Source organism: Papilio xuthus, unplaced genomic scaffold (assembly GCF_000836235.2).
Source record: "Papilio xuthus unplaced genomic scaffold, Pxut_1.1 DF826945.1, whole genome shotgun sequence".
NCBI lineage: Eukaryota > Metazoa > Arthropoda > Insecta > Lepidoptera > Papilionidae > Papilio > Papilio xuthus.
This window is the reverse complement of record NW_013531704.1, coordinates 7,905,448-7,918,737: the sequence shown is the minus strand read 5'-3', so window position 1 is coordinate 7,918,737 and position 13,290 is coordinate 7,905,448. Positions and strand designations below refer to the sequence as shown.

Below are 13,290 nucleotides of genomic sequence, written 5' to 3'. Positions count from 1 at the left end.
AAGATTTCACGCTTATTTGGTTCAGTTGAAATGTAGAGCGAGCAGTAAGCTAAAATATAACTCTATTTATTGATTAAAAATACATACTTTTAATAAACTAACCTTAAACATGTCAAAATCTGTTAAAATAACATTTATTTAGAGTACCTCGTTAATGCTCTAATAAATCTACTGTTAATTTATTTTGATAGACAAGGTTGATATCAAAAAAGAAAGAGCAACTATTAGAAGAGACACTGAATATGTTTTTGCGTAATTATATAATATAATAGTTAGTTGAATCGTGTTTAAATCGTATATCTTACTAATATTATAAATGCGATTGTTTAGATGAATGGATGGATGGATGTTTGTTTGAAGATATCTCCTAAACGGCTGGACGGATGTAATTTCGCACACATATAGAACAGTCTGAAAGAATATATAGAGAGAATTATGTTTATTTAATTTCACGCGGACGGTGTCGCGGGCGACAGCTAGTTTGTTCATAAAACATTGATTTATTTGGTAGTGTTGGAAAATTTAGGTCATATGTTTTTGAAAGTAGTCCATCCAGATTCCGAGACAGAAAAATAAGTTAAGGCCAGTATTGTTGCTGAAGGCAGCGTTGTTATGATACTATTGTGATAAGCGGAGCGAGTGCGGAAGCGGAAAGCGACCAGGTAAAGACGTTGCAGAAATGGTCTCGTCACGAAATATGCTCTACAATGTCTTGATTAGTTTATTAAAATTCATTTAATAAAATTGAATGTTTAATCATTTAATATGCATTTAATATGATAATATTTTTATTTATTTATAGAATTAAATAATAATAATTGGGTAATACTATATGGTTATTTACTAAAGACCAAAAAACCTTTAAACATCCGTCTGTCAGTTTAGTTTTGTTGTAAGAACTACATTTAAGGTTTTGCTCACTCGTCCCTTATTTAAGTCCATTTCTTTGCATACAGAAATGAAATACTAATTACCGACATTTACGACAAGGAAAGTGATAATAAAATGGAACAAAACATAACATAGAGCATCTCTATAATTTCTTAAAGGCATGACTTAATTTCTTAAATATACAGTGAAGTGATATTCATAGAAGTCGGAAAAAACGCTACCCCTAAATCAGTGTAAGCTGACTCTAATACCGGACAACATATCACAAGCGAAATGGTGGTTACGTGTGCGCAGTTTTTGTACCAAGGGTTTTTTATATTGTTCGCGAAAAAACAATAATAAATTTAAAGGGTCGATGTCGTGTGCGTGTCAGATTATCTCTTGACAAATCTTTTTTTTAAAGCAACTGGCATTCTCATAAAGATCTCATGTAATTTATGTTTTTTTTTTAAATCAGTTTTATTTGCAACTATTATGCCACCGTCAGCGCGGAATGAAAAAATACTTAGTAGCTTTTGTTCTTCCAGACTATGTTATACATCTTTTGCATATTTCAGCTAGATTCATTTATTTGTTCTGGAGATAGTTCTGGAGAGTGGAGTAGGAGAGGTCTTCTAAACATCCATCCATCCATTCATCCAAATATTCACATTTATAATATTAGTAAGATGTATTACAAAGTAGTAGTGTTTTGTTTTTATTAGCAAATGTTATTCATTGAACCCGGATCGAAGTTTTTTTTATTCCTTTGGTATTGACATTATTCTTTGTCGATTCAATAAATTGTGGCGCGATGATCCATTTTTTACGCAGTGAGAAAAATATATTTCATAAAAAAATGCAACGTTGCGTCGTTTATCGAGTCACGTCTAATATTTATAAAATAAACATGTTTGAACTTTATTATCTTAAAGATAAGATAAAAAGCGTTTGCGTCACATAAACGGAGCAATCTTCATGATTATTAGTGTAAAAATCGATATTACTTCGAAAAAAGAGATTGTTAATGAAAACGATATTTTAAATTATTCGATTTCGAGTACGAAGCCATGTGAGTACGGTCCTAGCTTTAAAAAGAACAGCAGAACTAAAGAGAAGAACTCTATGGTTAATTATTACTTGCCCGCGAATTCGTCCGCGCAATTATAAAAATGAATAAATAAACATAGGCCTATACCACTTCGGAATATTGTAGCTTCTCAACAATGAAAGAATTTTTCAAAATAATTCAGTACAACAAACAAGCAATCATATATTCTCTCTTTATATTAATATAATTTTCCTTTAAAATATACTGCAAGCTTATCGTCGTCCCCTTTTTTTTTTTTTTAGAGGGGAATGCTTTATGCATACTCCGCGCCCCGGGGGGGACGCGGTAGTTATGTGGGATTCTCCTCCATAGCGGAGGCATACCCACCTAACCCCTCTGTTCCTCCAACGCATCGGGACGGGACCACGGGCACGCTTTCGCTCTCGTCCGCGGCCCCGTCTGCGCCAGCTGCCGAGGCAGCTCCCTCTCGACGCTAACGTCGTCCCCTAAGGATCTAGGTTCGCCGTCGTTTTTTCCCAACAACCGAGGAGTCAGCGTATTTTATTTTCACTGCAATGAAAATTGACAACCCTGTACACCTGAGACCCATAATATTTTATAGTGAAGTAGACATGTCAGGGCGTGGCCTACGATAGTGCTATTGTCAAATGCCTTCTACTTTGACCCCGATACACACTCTAAAGTGGACGTACATTTATCAACCGAATACTTTTAGACGGAGTTTGACATTATATGTATATGTACTAAGTCCGACTGACTCCAATATTTCTCTCAATATCAAAAAAAAGACCTGATGGAATAACTCCGAAAATACAGTAATTTCTCAAAAATCAAAACAGTAATCTTGTGTTTGATTTTTGGAGAAATAAAGAAGGAGGAAAATGGCGCCAGTAAATAAAAATCTGGATGATATTATTTTTTTTTTATTGTGTTTTTTAGAAATTATATTTAAGTGCGATTTACTAATAAAATGATGAAATATGAATAATGTTTTTAATTTTTTAAAAAGTTAAGTTTATGTTTAAGTTGATTATCGATAAAACACGAATAAAATGACATTTTCTAAAAATGATTCCTATCTAGATCGATGTATCACCCCCGAAACCCCCTATATACTAAACTTTATGATATGTATATATATGAGTGACATGAGTTGCTCATTTAAAGATATAAGATTACAGGAAAAATTGAATATGCTTAATGTTTAGGTTAGGTTAGGTTAGGCAGATATTTTTTATTATATTTTCCTTGATATACTTACAGAATCTTTTTAATATTTGGTACTGTGAAATTGCGTACTATAACGCTTCATTGTGACGACTTTTTCGTTATATTTTCTTATTATTTCTACAACATACTTTATATTTAATTGGTGCGACTTTCAAATATTTATTGTGAGGGTCATTCAAGGTCGTTGTAGAATAAAAATTACATTACATCAATATATGAATGTATTAGTCACCAAACAAACAAACTTCGATACGTCGCCCACGCGTGTAAATAATGGACCGACGTAACAATAGCTGGTCGAGATTTGGTAATGGCCAAGATAATGTTTTAAATAGAATAAAATATATAACACCATTGGAATTTTGTGACAAGACTACCTTGATATTAAGGCGATTTACAAAGCGCCTCCTATTTATTATTCTATGTCCGGTAACCGAAAAGATTCTTTGAAAGAAAAAAAAACTTTTGGTTGATTTGTGATTTATTTTGGACTAGTTGTCTGCGAATACGTCCGCGGGGAATTTAAAAAAAAACATAATTAGTAGCCTGTGTGTTCTTCCAGACAATGTTCTATATTAATTACAAATTTCATCGAGATCCGTTCAGCCGTTTTGGAGATACATTCAAACAAACATCCATTCATTTATCTAAACTTAGAAAGATAATAGTGACATCACATTTATCAGATGAAACGCGGGACTTCTATTTGAATTCTGGCTATTGTTTGGTCGTCAATTGTTTAGCGAAAGCTGTTCCAAACTCTACCACTACGGAGAAACTATTCCTTTATGAACGCAAAAATTTCATGTACAGTTAGAAAAATAATTCTTTTCGTCTATTACCGTGATCCACTAATATTTGGATCACACATAAAATATGAAAAATTGTAAAAAATTATAATATAAATCATAATATAACAAAGATTAAGATATTATAGCTTTTAACATTTTATCAGATTACGAAATTGCCAAGGCTTTCGAGCTTCCTCGTACATTCCAAATGCATTTGAACTGAGCTTATGCGATATTGTTTATGACAGGATTGCAACATAAAATATTAAATAAATCAATAATAACTAATTTATGTTAAGAATAATTTACGATGATATTTAAAATGGCTTCTGCATTAGACGTATAATAAAAATTCAATGCGATTTTGTGTTATCAATGAAGAATAAGATTTCCTGAGACGTTTTTATCATTATCTAAAATCTGAATTTTGTAAACGGTTAGATTCGTTTATGTATTATAAGATTCAAACTTAATAAAGGCTCGTAATTACCTCCGAAGGAAAGTCTCAGCCCACTACTGGTAGCGGTAAGCACTCGCGGGGATGTGCTTTATACGTCCCGCTGACATTAAATGTGGACAGTAATTGTGTAGCGTTTTATTCGTGATTTCGAGACCCCATAACGTTTGGATAACACTATACTATGTATAGCCCTTTGCAAAGATAATTCTATGCGTAAACGCAAATTAATTAGGTATTTAGCATTTAAAGTTGTTTACACTGGTTAAATACAACTTTAACTCGGTAATAGGTTAACTATTGCGACAATGTTATACAGTAAGAGAAACGAACATACAAGATTTTTACACGTTACGTTTCTTAAGGCGCGTACAGAAAAAATGTAGGTGAGATTATTTTGCCTATATTGATGTTATATAAGCGCAGGTTTTCACTGCCGGTACACAAAAAACATATTGTCATCGCAGATAATAACTATTTGTTTCGCAACTTAATAGCAAGACAATAATCCATAGACAAACTAATTACATCTATACATATAATAAGACCATAGATAATAACAGAGTATTCACCGCACTATTATTAACTAGGCAGAACATAAAGATTATTAGTGGGGTGTGCCTTTCGTGAGACGTACGAAGCCTTCATTTGATGTGTCACTACGCTGCGCTCCCCAAAAGGTAATGTGTCATGACCTACATTGATCTTGTACTTCTTTGAATGATAACTCGATAACTGGACATAAAGTTTGTCTTTTTATTTTAACGACATATGAAAAGGTTAGTTAACAGACATTTTAATAATGTTGTATGAATTACATTTATAAAACAGTATACATATATTTTGCTAAGAACATACATAAAAAGATTTTAGATAAGGGCAATTATGCAATTGCGCGATCTATGGTGCGGACTGTGGTGGGTGAGACGAAACCGATAGCGGTCACAGAAGGCGTGCACCAAGGCTCTGTACTTAGTCCCTTTCTGTTTTGCGTAGTTCTGGATTCGCTTACCGAGGCAGCGCAAACTTCAGCTGAGTGGACCTTCATCTTAAATACTTCAACTGATTCAACTCATCTTGATGGGAAAAGTTCCTGGTAAAAGGAGTGTTGGTCGCAGAAAAAAGTCCTGGTTGCGCAACATCCGAGAGTGGACAGGGGTTGCGAGTGCCGCCCAACTATTTCCCCTCGCAAGAGACAAGGGAAAATATGGAGTACTGATCGCCAACCTTCGTTAGTCAGAGAGGCAGAGAAGAAGAATATACGCTAAGTAGGGTTAAAAATAAAGTCAAAACGATTACCTTGGTAAATCTTGTGCGTCGACCTTTTAAAGTTTGGCAACGCATATGCAATTGCGTATGTCTATGGGCAACGGTCACTTCGCTATTTCAGCGATTTCAGGTGGCCGCTCGCTCGTTTGCCACCTTGTGATATAAAAAAAAGACCTCACGTGAATTATCTCAGCCTAGCCAGATGATGTGTATACGTAATATGTATTTTTTGTCGTCCAGTTCTACAACAAGCAATTGTAGAACTTTTTTATTTCAGTAGACAACTTACATTGGTTAAGGTGAACTTTACACAAAAGATTCACTACGTCAAATTACTTAATATTTTTCGCATTAGTAGTCTTATTGTAATTTACATTTTTTTATATCTAATAAAGTCATTTCTTTTCTTTCTTTCTCAGCCGTAAGTCGCCCACTGCTGGGCATAGGCCTCCCCCAAAGATCGCCGCACACAAGTTTTTATTGGAACCTAGGTAAAGGTTACGTAGATAACTAGATCAAATATCAATGTGTTACAAGTTCGTCGAGTTTGATACTTTAAATCGAATGTTACATGTGAAAACTTTTTTAAAATTAATGCAATAAATTCTTGTAATCAAATTAATCAAAGGCCACGTTCACTTTCGGCCACTTTAAGTGTTTTATTTATTAAAAAAAATGAATAAAATCTATATTATTACACACAAAGTTACTTATAAAATAAAATATGTTTTTGCTGGTTGATTAAATTATCTGGGCGTAGATATTGTCATGGGTTTAACTTTTTCTGGCAAAGTTTTAGATAACCGCCATTAGGGCTTGTCTACGAAAACATATTAACGTAAATTTCAAGTCTATTGGACACACCCTTATCCAAGGTCCAGACCAAACTATTTCTTTCATACTGCGTTAAGTACTTAAAGCTGTACTAAAAGCAATAAATAATTTATTTATAACACACGAACAATATTATTAAATCAACTTTAATTTTACTTCAAAATTTCTAACTGGCAGTATAAATCAAACGTCAAAAATTATTGACGTTGACAAATACATTGTTAATCTGTGCTATAAGACAATATAGAGTAGCATTTTGTTTTATAGTCGGAATTTTTTTTCTGACCCGGTGAGAGGAATTAACTGCGTGAAGTTCTGATAAGTAATATTTAAACGTATCTAGGCTTAGAAACTTAAAACTCTACATGAAAACAGCAACAGTACGATGAGGATCGTATGAACCTTTTTTGACATTGATTAGGGGCTATGTTAAGTTTACTTATGTCCATCTGGCCAGAGAAATTAGGCCTACTAACTATATAGCATTTTGTTCTAACGCATAATGCGTGTAATATGTGTTCTACAAAATGCAACACGACCGCCTATATGACCTTCTTGTCGCAGTTTTAGATATGGGCAGAGATAATAAACGGTCATAGACAATAGAGGGCGGGGCGTTCGTTATTTGTAATATGTATGCGTGGCATATGCTAATCGATATTAATTCGGCTCTTCTTATTAACTGTGTTAATGTTTTAATAATAATTAAAATGTGTATTATACACGATAAGAGCGTCGGTGACTCAGGGGTCAAGCATTTGTCTTACAATCTGGAAATCCTGGGTTCGAATCCGGCCATGTACTAATGTGTTGTTCGATTTCCGATTTCACATGTACATTTATCAAGAAGAATTTCAGAGAAGAAATTCAAAGATATGTGTGAAGTCAACCAACCCGCACTTGACCAGCGTGGTTGACTATGGCCTAATCACCCTTAACGTACTGTAAGCTCCTCGGTGGGGACGTATAGAGAGCTGATGATGTTGATTAAACACGATGTGTTATTAATTAATTAATAATTTTTGGTTTGATCTTTGAACATAATGTTTGTCAATCTAAATTTGATTTTTTTTAAATATAAAAATTAAAATCAGCCTAAGTACATGAGCAGTAATTGTTTCTTAGCCAAATGTGAATATGTAGGGTGATTAAGGAATTATACCATTCGATTACTATTCGTTATCAGTTCAATATCAGCCGCAATAAAGATTGAAACGCCCTGTATCTACATTAACAGAGGATCTAGCACGAATATTCGTGATAACGTTTTCCGACATCAACAAAATTAATTAAAAAATTGCTGTCGCCCGCTACTCCGTCCGCGGAATTAAAAAAACTGTTGGTCTCAGCGTAATGTTATAGAGCCTAAAATCTTCCTCTATAAATGGACTATACAACAAAAAAAGAATTTTTCAAGTCGGAAAAGTAGTTCCTGAGATAAGCGCGTTTAAACAAACTCTTCCGCTTTATAATATTAGTATAGATTTGTGCAGCGTGAAGTACAGCAACATACAAATTTTGACATTTGTCAATGAAGTTACAAAAACATTCTCACGAAATTTCTTACTAGACCCTCTTTTTATTTGTTTTATGAGAATTGTCGTCATAAAGTTTGAAGAAAGAAGAACTTTGAGCAACTTCAATGATATTCTACATGCAATGTCCAGTTGATCATTTAGTTTAACAATTCTACCAACTGTTTGCGTAGATTTATTATGTATTCGCAAGATTTACATTAAAATGAAATAAACCATTCTGTATATTATTTAATTAAAATTGTATATTATAACCTATATAACAATCCTCCTATACCATATAATTACATTTATACAATAAATTAATTAAAAACTTATCCTAAATTAATAATTTTCCCGTATAAATACTGATAGTATGGAACACATTAGCGGCTGTCAGTCGACCACTTCGTAATATATTGTAGCAATTGTTTCTGAACCTTCGAATTCAACTTTCTGAAAAAAAAACAAAAAAAATTTAAATTACTCACGTGGGAATTTTCACAAACATACCAGTTATTGATTAAATATTATTATATTTTTATCGGGTTATTTTGTGTCTAAGGAGTTTCAATACTTTTTGGTTATGTCCCATAGAAAAGAAAGAAATAATTTAAACTTTACGATATGTAAACTTTTATTCGTAGAAAGTTTAAAAAAAAATTATTATATCTTTTGCGTAAAATTCTATATGAAATTAATTGAGATACTTATGTCAAACTTTCAAGTATGAGATATCTACACTAAGGGTCTATTTAAGTTAACATAAAACGTGTTGATTGCTCAGTTATTTTTTTGAATGACGTCATATGTTATTTATATGTTTGAAAACAAGAAACAATACAATTACGTGAAACAGGAAGTCTTGACATTTTAAACAAGGTTTAAGTCGCAAAACTAAACCTTTTTCATATCAAGGTTCCTTTTAAAACTAAACTAAGAGTGTACAGTAACCATGATAAAAAAGGTTAACATTGGATTGTAACATTCCCAAATTTTCGTCGTATAATTGTTGTTTTTTCATTAATTAACTTATTAATGTTAGTCTGACGCAAAATAAAAAAAAAACATTTTACTTCAGATGAAATTTAATAAAAAATACGTAATTATTTTAAAATATTTCTACAAGAAATTTTTGTAAGAATATAGCTTAAGTTTAATTAAAAAAAAATTCAAACATATTTTGTGTTTTTATGAATAGAAATCAAAATTTATTTGTCTATGTTTCACGTCCTGTGTGGTCACCCTGAGCAATTTGTCTGGACCGAGCAAGGTCCGATCTACAATCAATATATTTTTAATTTATGTTCCTGTAAGTCGTAAAATTGTCGCATTGTAAGCTACACATGGACCGTAAAATATATTAAATTGCGGTTGCATTGTAAAAATGTAGTTGGTTTCCAAGCGCAATAAAAAAGAGACATCATTTACAACGAGTTGTAAATGAAAGCATATTGTTTTATATGTATAAAAATGCGTAAAAATATTGCTATACATTTACACTTGACTTTTATACGTAACTAGCTGTCGCCCGCGACTCCTTCCGCGTGGATATATAAAAAAACTTAATTAGTATAGCCCACCCATCCATCCATCCACATCACATCCATCTAAACATTCGTATTTATAATATTAGCAAGTTAAATAAAAAGCAGCTCTTCAAGGCATAAATTCGAAAAATAATGAATAAATAGTATCCTATGTCCGTCTCCTGACTCTAAGCTGACCTCCGCACCAATTTTCAACCATATCGGTAAAGCCGTTCTTGAGTTATAAATAGTGTAACTAACACGACTTTCTTTTATATAGATAGATTTATTAGGTTCATACGACTAACTTTGAATAGGATTAGGTGCAAAATTATTTAAAGCGATTTAGTTTTTTTTATCAGACTGATTGTGGGTTTCTGAGACCAAATCCCCTTTTAAAACATATTGTTATCTCTGTTTTGTCAAATGTAATGACTATAGGTTTTATAAAGTGATTTTAGTCTTAGAAACCCACGGTGATTTACTCTAATCTGAATATTTTGATACCTGTGAAGTTAAGTATCATTTATGTGATGAATTATATAAAAATGTCTTACCATTTTGGAACCAGTCTCTGTAAACTCTCTCGTGAAATAAGCAGTTTTTCCGTCGGGCGTCCTGACCGTTTGTTTTAAAATATTATCGCTTAATATTTCGTATACAGCTGTTATCTAAAATAAAATTAGCTGTTAATTAAGAAATGTTTAATCATTTGACTTTCTCCTACTGATGGAAAGAGATGTGAAAGAAACACGTGTAAGGATAATTTCTTTTTAATTTATTTATTCTATTTTTAAATTATTAATTCAATTAACAATTTTTTTTATTCAACAATTACATTTTCATGAACTTGTACTAGTTATTGTTACTCTTCTCTTAACGAACGTGTTAACCTTACCAGAATTAAAAAATATTTCGACAATTATATAAAATAAATAAATTTAACAAGCTAAAGATTTTCGACAGCTGTCCTTATTTACATGGATTCCCACGATATATTTTTAAAAGCGATTGAGTAACATATCATGAAGTACTATCAGAACCATAAGCAGTGTAGTTGATACATACTTATGGTCAAACGTCCACGTTGACGTTCATAACGTGTAAACACGTGTTTGACAAAAAAGTGTCTTACTATATTTTGGGGTAGTACCAATAGGTTTTGGGTTTTGGATTCCTAATGGATTGACACGTACTGGAATGTTATTCCTCTTTGAAAAAAAACCAGTAGCAACAATCTGTCACAGTAATCGAAACATACAGCAACAAAACATTGCCCTTCAAGAGACTCGTGTAGTTTGACCTCGAGGTAGAATCAAACTTTATATATCGTACCAGATAACTTTATCGTTAATATTGCGACGTACGATTGTACTAAATACATCTGTGTATTATAGCTTAAGTACAGTTGCGGTCGTTGACGGTGGTGCAAGTTAATACCTCCAAACGTTTTGTCTTGTACGCCTTGAGATGTTAATAAATGAATCAAGCGTCCGACATATACTAGAGTCAGGGGTACAGTGCAGGTAATTGACAGTTGTTTTTTTTATGAAATCAAAACATTTATAGAGACAATCGTTGTAACACACATGTACCGTGTGTTGACCAACGGCGGTTAGGTTCGTTGCAAGGTACAAGACATTCTGTATTTGGAACGCCACGAACGAAGGCGAAAAAATTGACTTTTGTTGTACAAAAAGTTTTTTTAATGATATAGCTACTCATTTGTTTTAATATAAACTTTAAATATGAATATGCGGAATAAAATATCGACTTGGTAAGTCATGCAGTATGCGTTGGCTGAATTGTACTTTTAATCTTTGTAAATAAACAACTACATAGTATTCGTGCACTGTGTAACGCGTGTTAGTTTGCACGTATACTAACGATTATTAAATAAATTGTTCAACCAATTTCTATTAAATTTTGATAACAAATTCAAACGTCACCATGACTATTAGGTAAACGACGAACGCATCAAATTGCAAAATCGGAACTTATCGTGCAAAAAGAGTTTAAAGTTAAAGGCGTATAATTAATTTTATGCCATCATTTTCTTATTGAAAAATATAATAGTAATCTATATATCTATATCTGTACAGTTAAAAAAAAATGGAGTGTCTGTATGTATTATCTTAATCAAATATTTAAAAAAAATTGTCAGTCTGTTCGCAAATCTTTGTTCCGTGTAATATCCGAACCTGCTGGATTCATGTTGACGGGTCTTTTACTGGAAGGTTACTTATGTATGCGGGAGTAACATAGGCATTTTCTTTTTTATTTCCGCGATGAAACAGTCGTGTACAGCACGCAATAAAAAACAAAAAAAAAACACAATACCTTACTTCCATCTCTCTTTTCCATTTCGTGTTCTTGTCCAATAGGAAAATTGAAATAAAAGTTTTTGTCGTCTGACATAATTTTGAGCATTATGTGTGTTTCTCCGGTCTTAGTAAACGATATAACTGGAGGACTGTCCGTCAGTAAACGTATAACTTGTTCATTTGCATCTGTAATTAATTAGATTTATTAAATAAAATTATATATATACTTCCAAAAGAACGTACCGTTAAAAAGTAATATTAGCTAAAAGGAAAAGTCACCGTGATTTGCACGCAGTATATTTTAATTGAGAAAACTATGGATTATTTTAGTTACGTATCTAATCTTATTAATATTGTAAATGAGAATGTTTAGATGGATGTAAGTTTGAAGGTATCTCTGGAAGGCTGAACGGATCTCGATGAAATTTGGCATCGATGTAGAACATACATTAGTGTCGAATAACACATAGGCTACTAAGTTTTTTAATTTCGCGCGGACGGAGTCGCGGGCGAACAATGTATAGTGTGTATAGTGTTATATATTTATATAGTTATTTTGTATTTACTACAAAAAATATAGAGTTAACTGCCGATATATTTATATTGAAGTAATAGAAGAAATCGAAACTGAAAGATTATCCGACAAAAAACGTAATTATTGGTTGATTTTTAATATTATATATCAGTCGGGTGCGCGCTCATATAAAGATAGTGTTTGTAATAATAGTTTCCGTACGTTCTTTCATGATAATTTCATTCAAACGCCGCAACGATATCTACCTAAAACCCACTGTCCCCGTTATAGCTTAACTATTTTTGTTTTGCAGGATTTGTTAATAAAAATAATTTGTTGAGTAAATAACGTAATGACTACATCTTTGAGATTTATATGTATGCTATATTACATGATTTTTTTTTCGTATTTAAAAAATATCCGTACGATTTATTAATTATGTTTTTAATTGGTAATGGCAACCACAGAGAAAAGAAAAAAGAAAGAGGTTTTTTAATGTTAAATTAATAAACTGATACCAAATCATTTTTTTCTATAAACATATTATTTTGGATTCATTTTAAAGACACAATATGACCTTGTTATTGGCAATCCGTACCCTAAACTATTAGTCAAATTTGTAGATTATAAAGTCACTACACCCATTTTCAAAACATATCTTTATAAACACATATGCTCGCACTTAAATCACTGTTTATAAATAATTAGCACGAGAAAAAAACTTGCTAATCATGCGTTTAAACAAAACAAGAGGTAAACTTACTTGGTGATTTTATCAATTCCAATATATTTTCACATCTCACCCGTCTATACTTTTTACCCGAAAACCAAGACATGTTTGCTCTAAAATGATTTCAACAAAATTACAATATAAAAAATGTACTTT

General features: G+C 32.2%; 1 protein-coding gene across 1 annotated transcript; it reads right to left on the bottom strand.

The window, feature by feature from the left end:
• Positions 1-8,288: 8,288 nt before the first annotated feature.
• Positions 8,289-13,282, bottom strand: LOC106121112 (uncharacterized). The gene is made up of 4 exons (XM_013316612.1): positions 13,168-13,282; positions 11,907-12,076; positions 10,124-10,237; positions 8,289-8,493 (listed from the first exon to the last, which is right to left on the bottom strand). Exons 1-4 carry the CDS (start codon positions 13,238-13,240, stop codon positions 8,434-8,436), a joined length of 417 nt encoding a protein of 138 aa, XP_013172066.1. The 5' UTR covers positions 13,241-13,282; the 3' UTR covers positions 8,289-8,433.
• Positions 13,283-13,290: the final 8 nt, after the last annotated feature.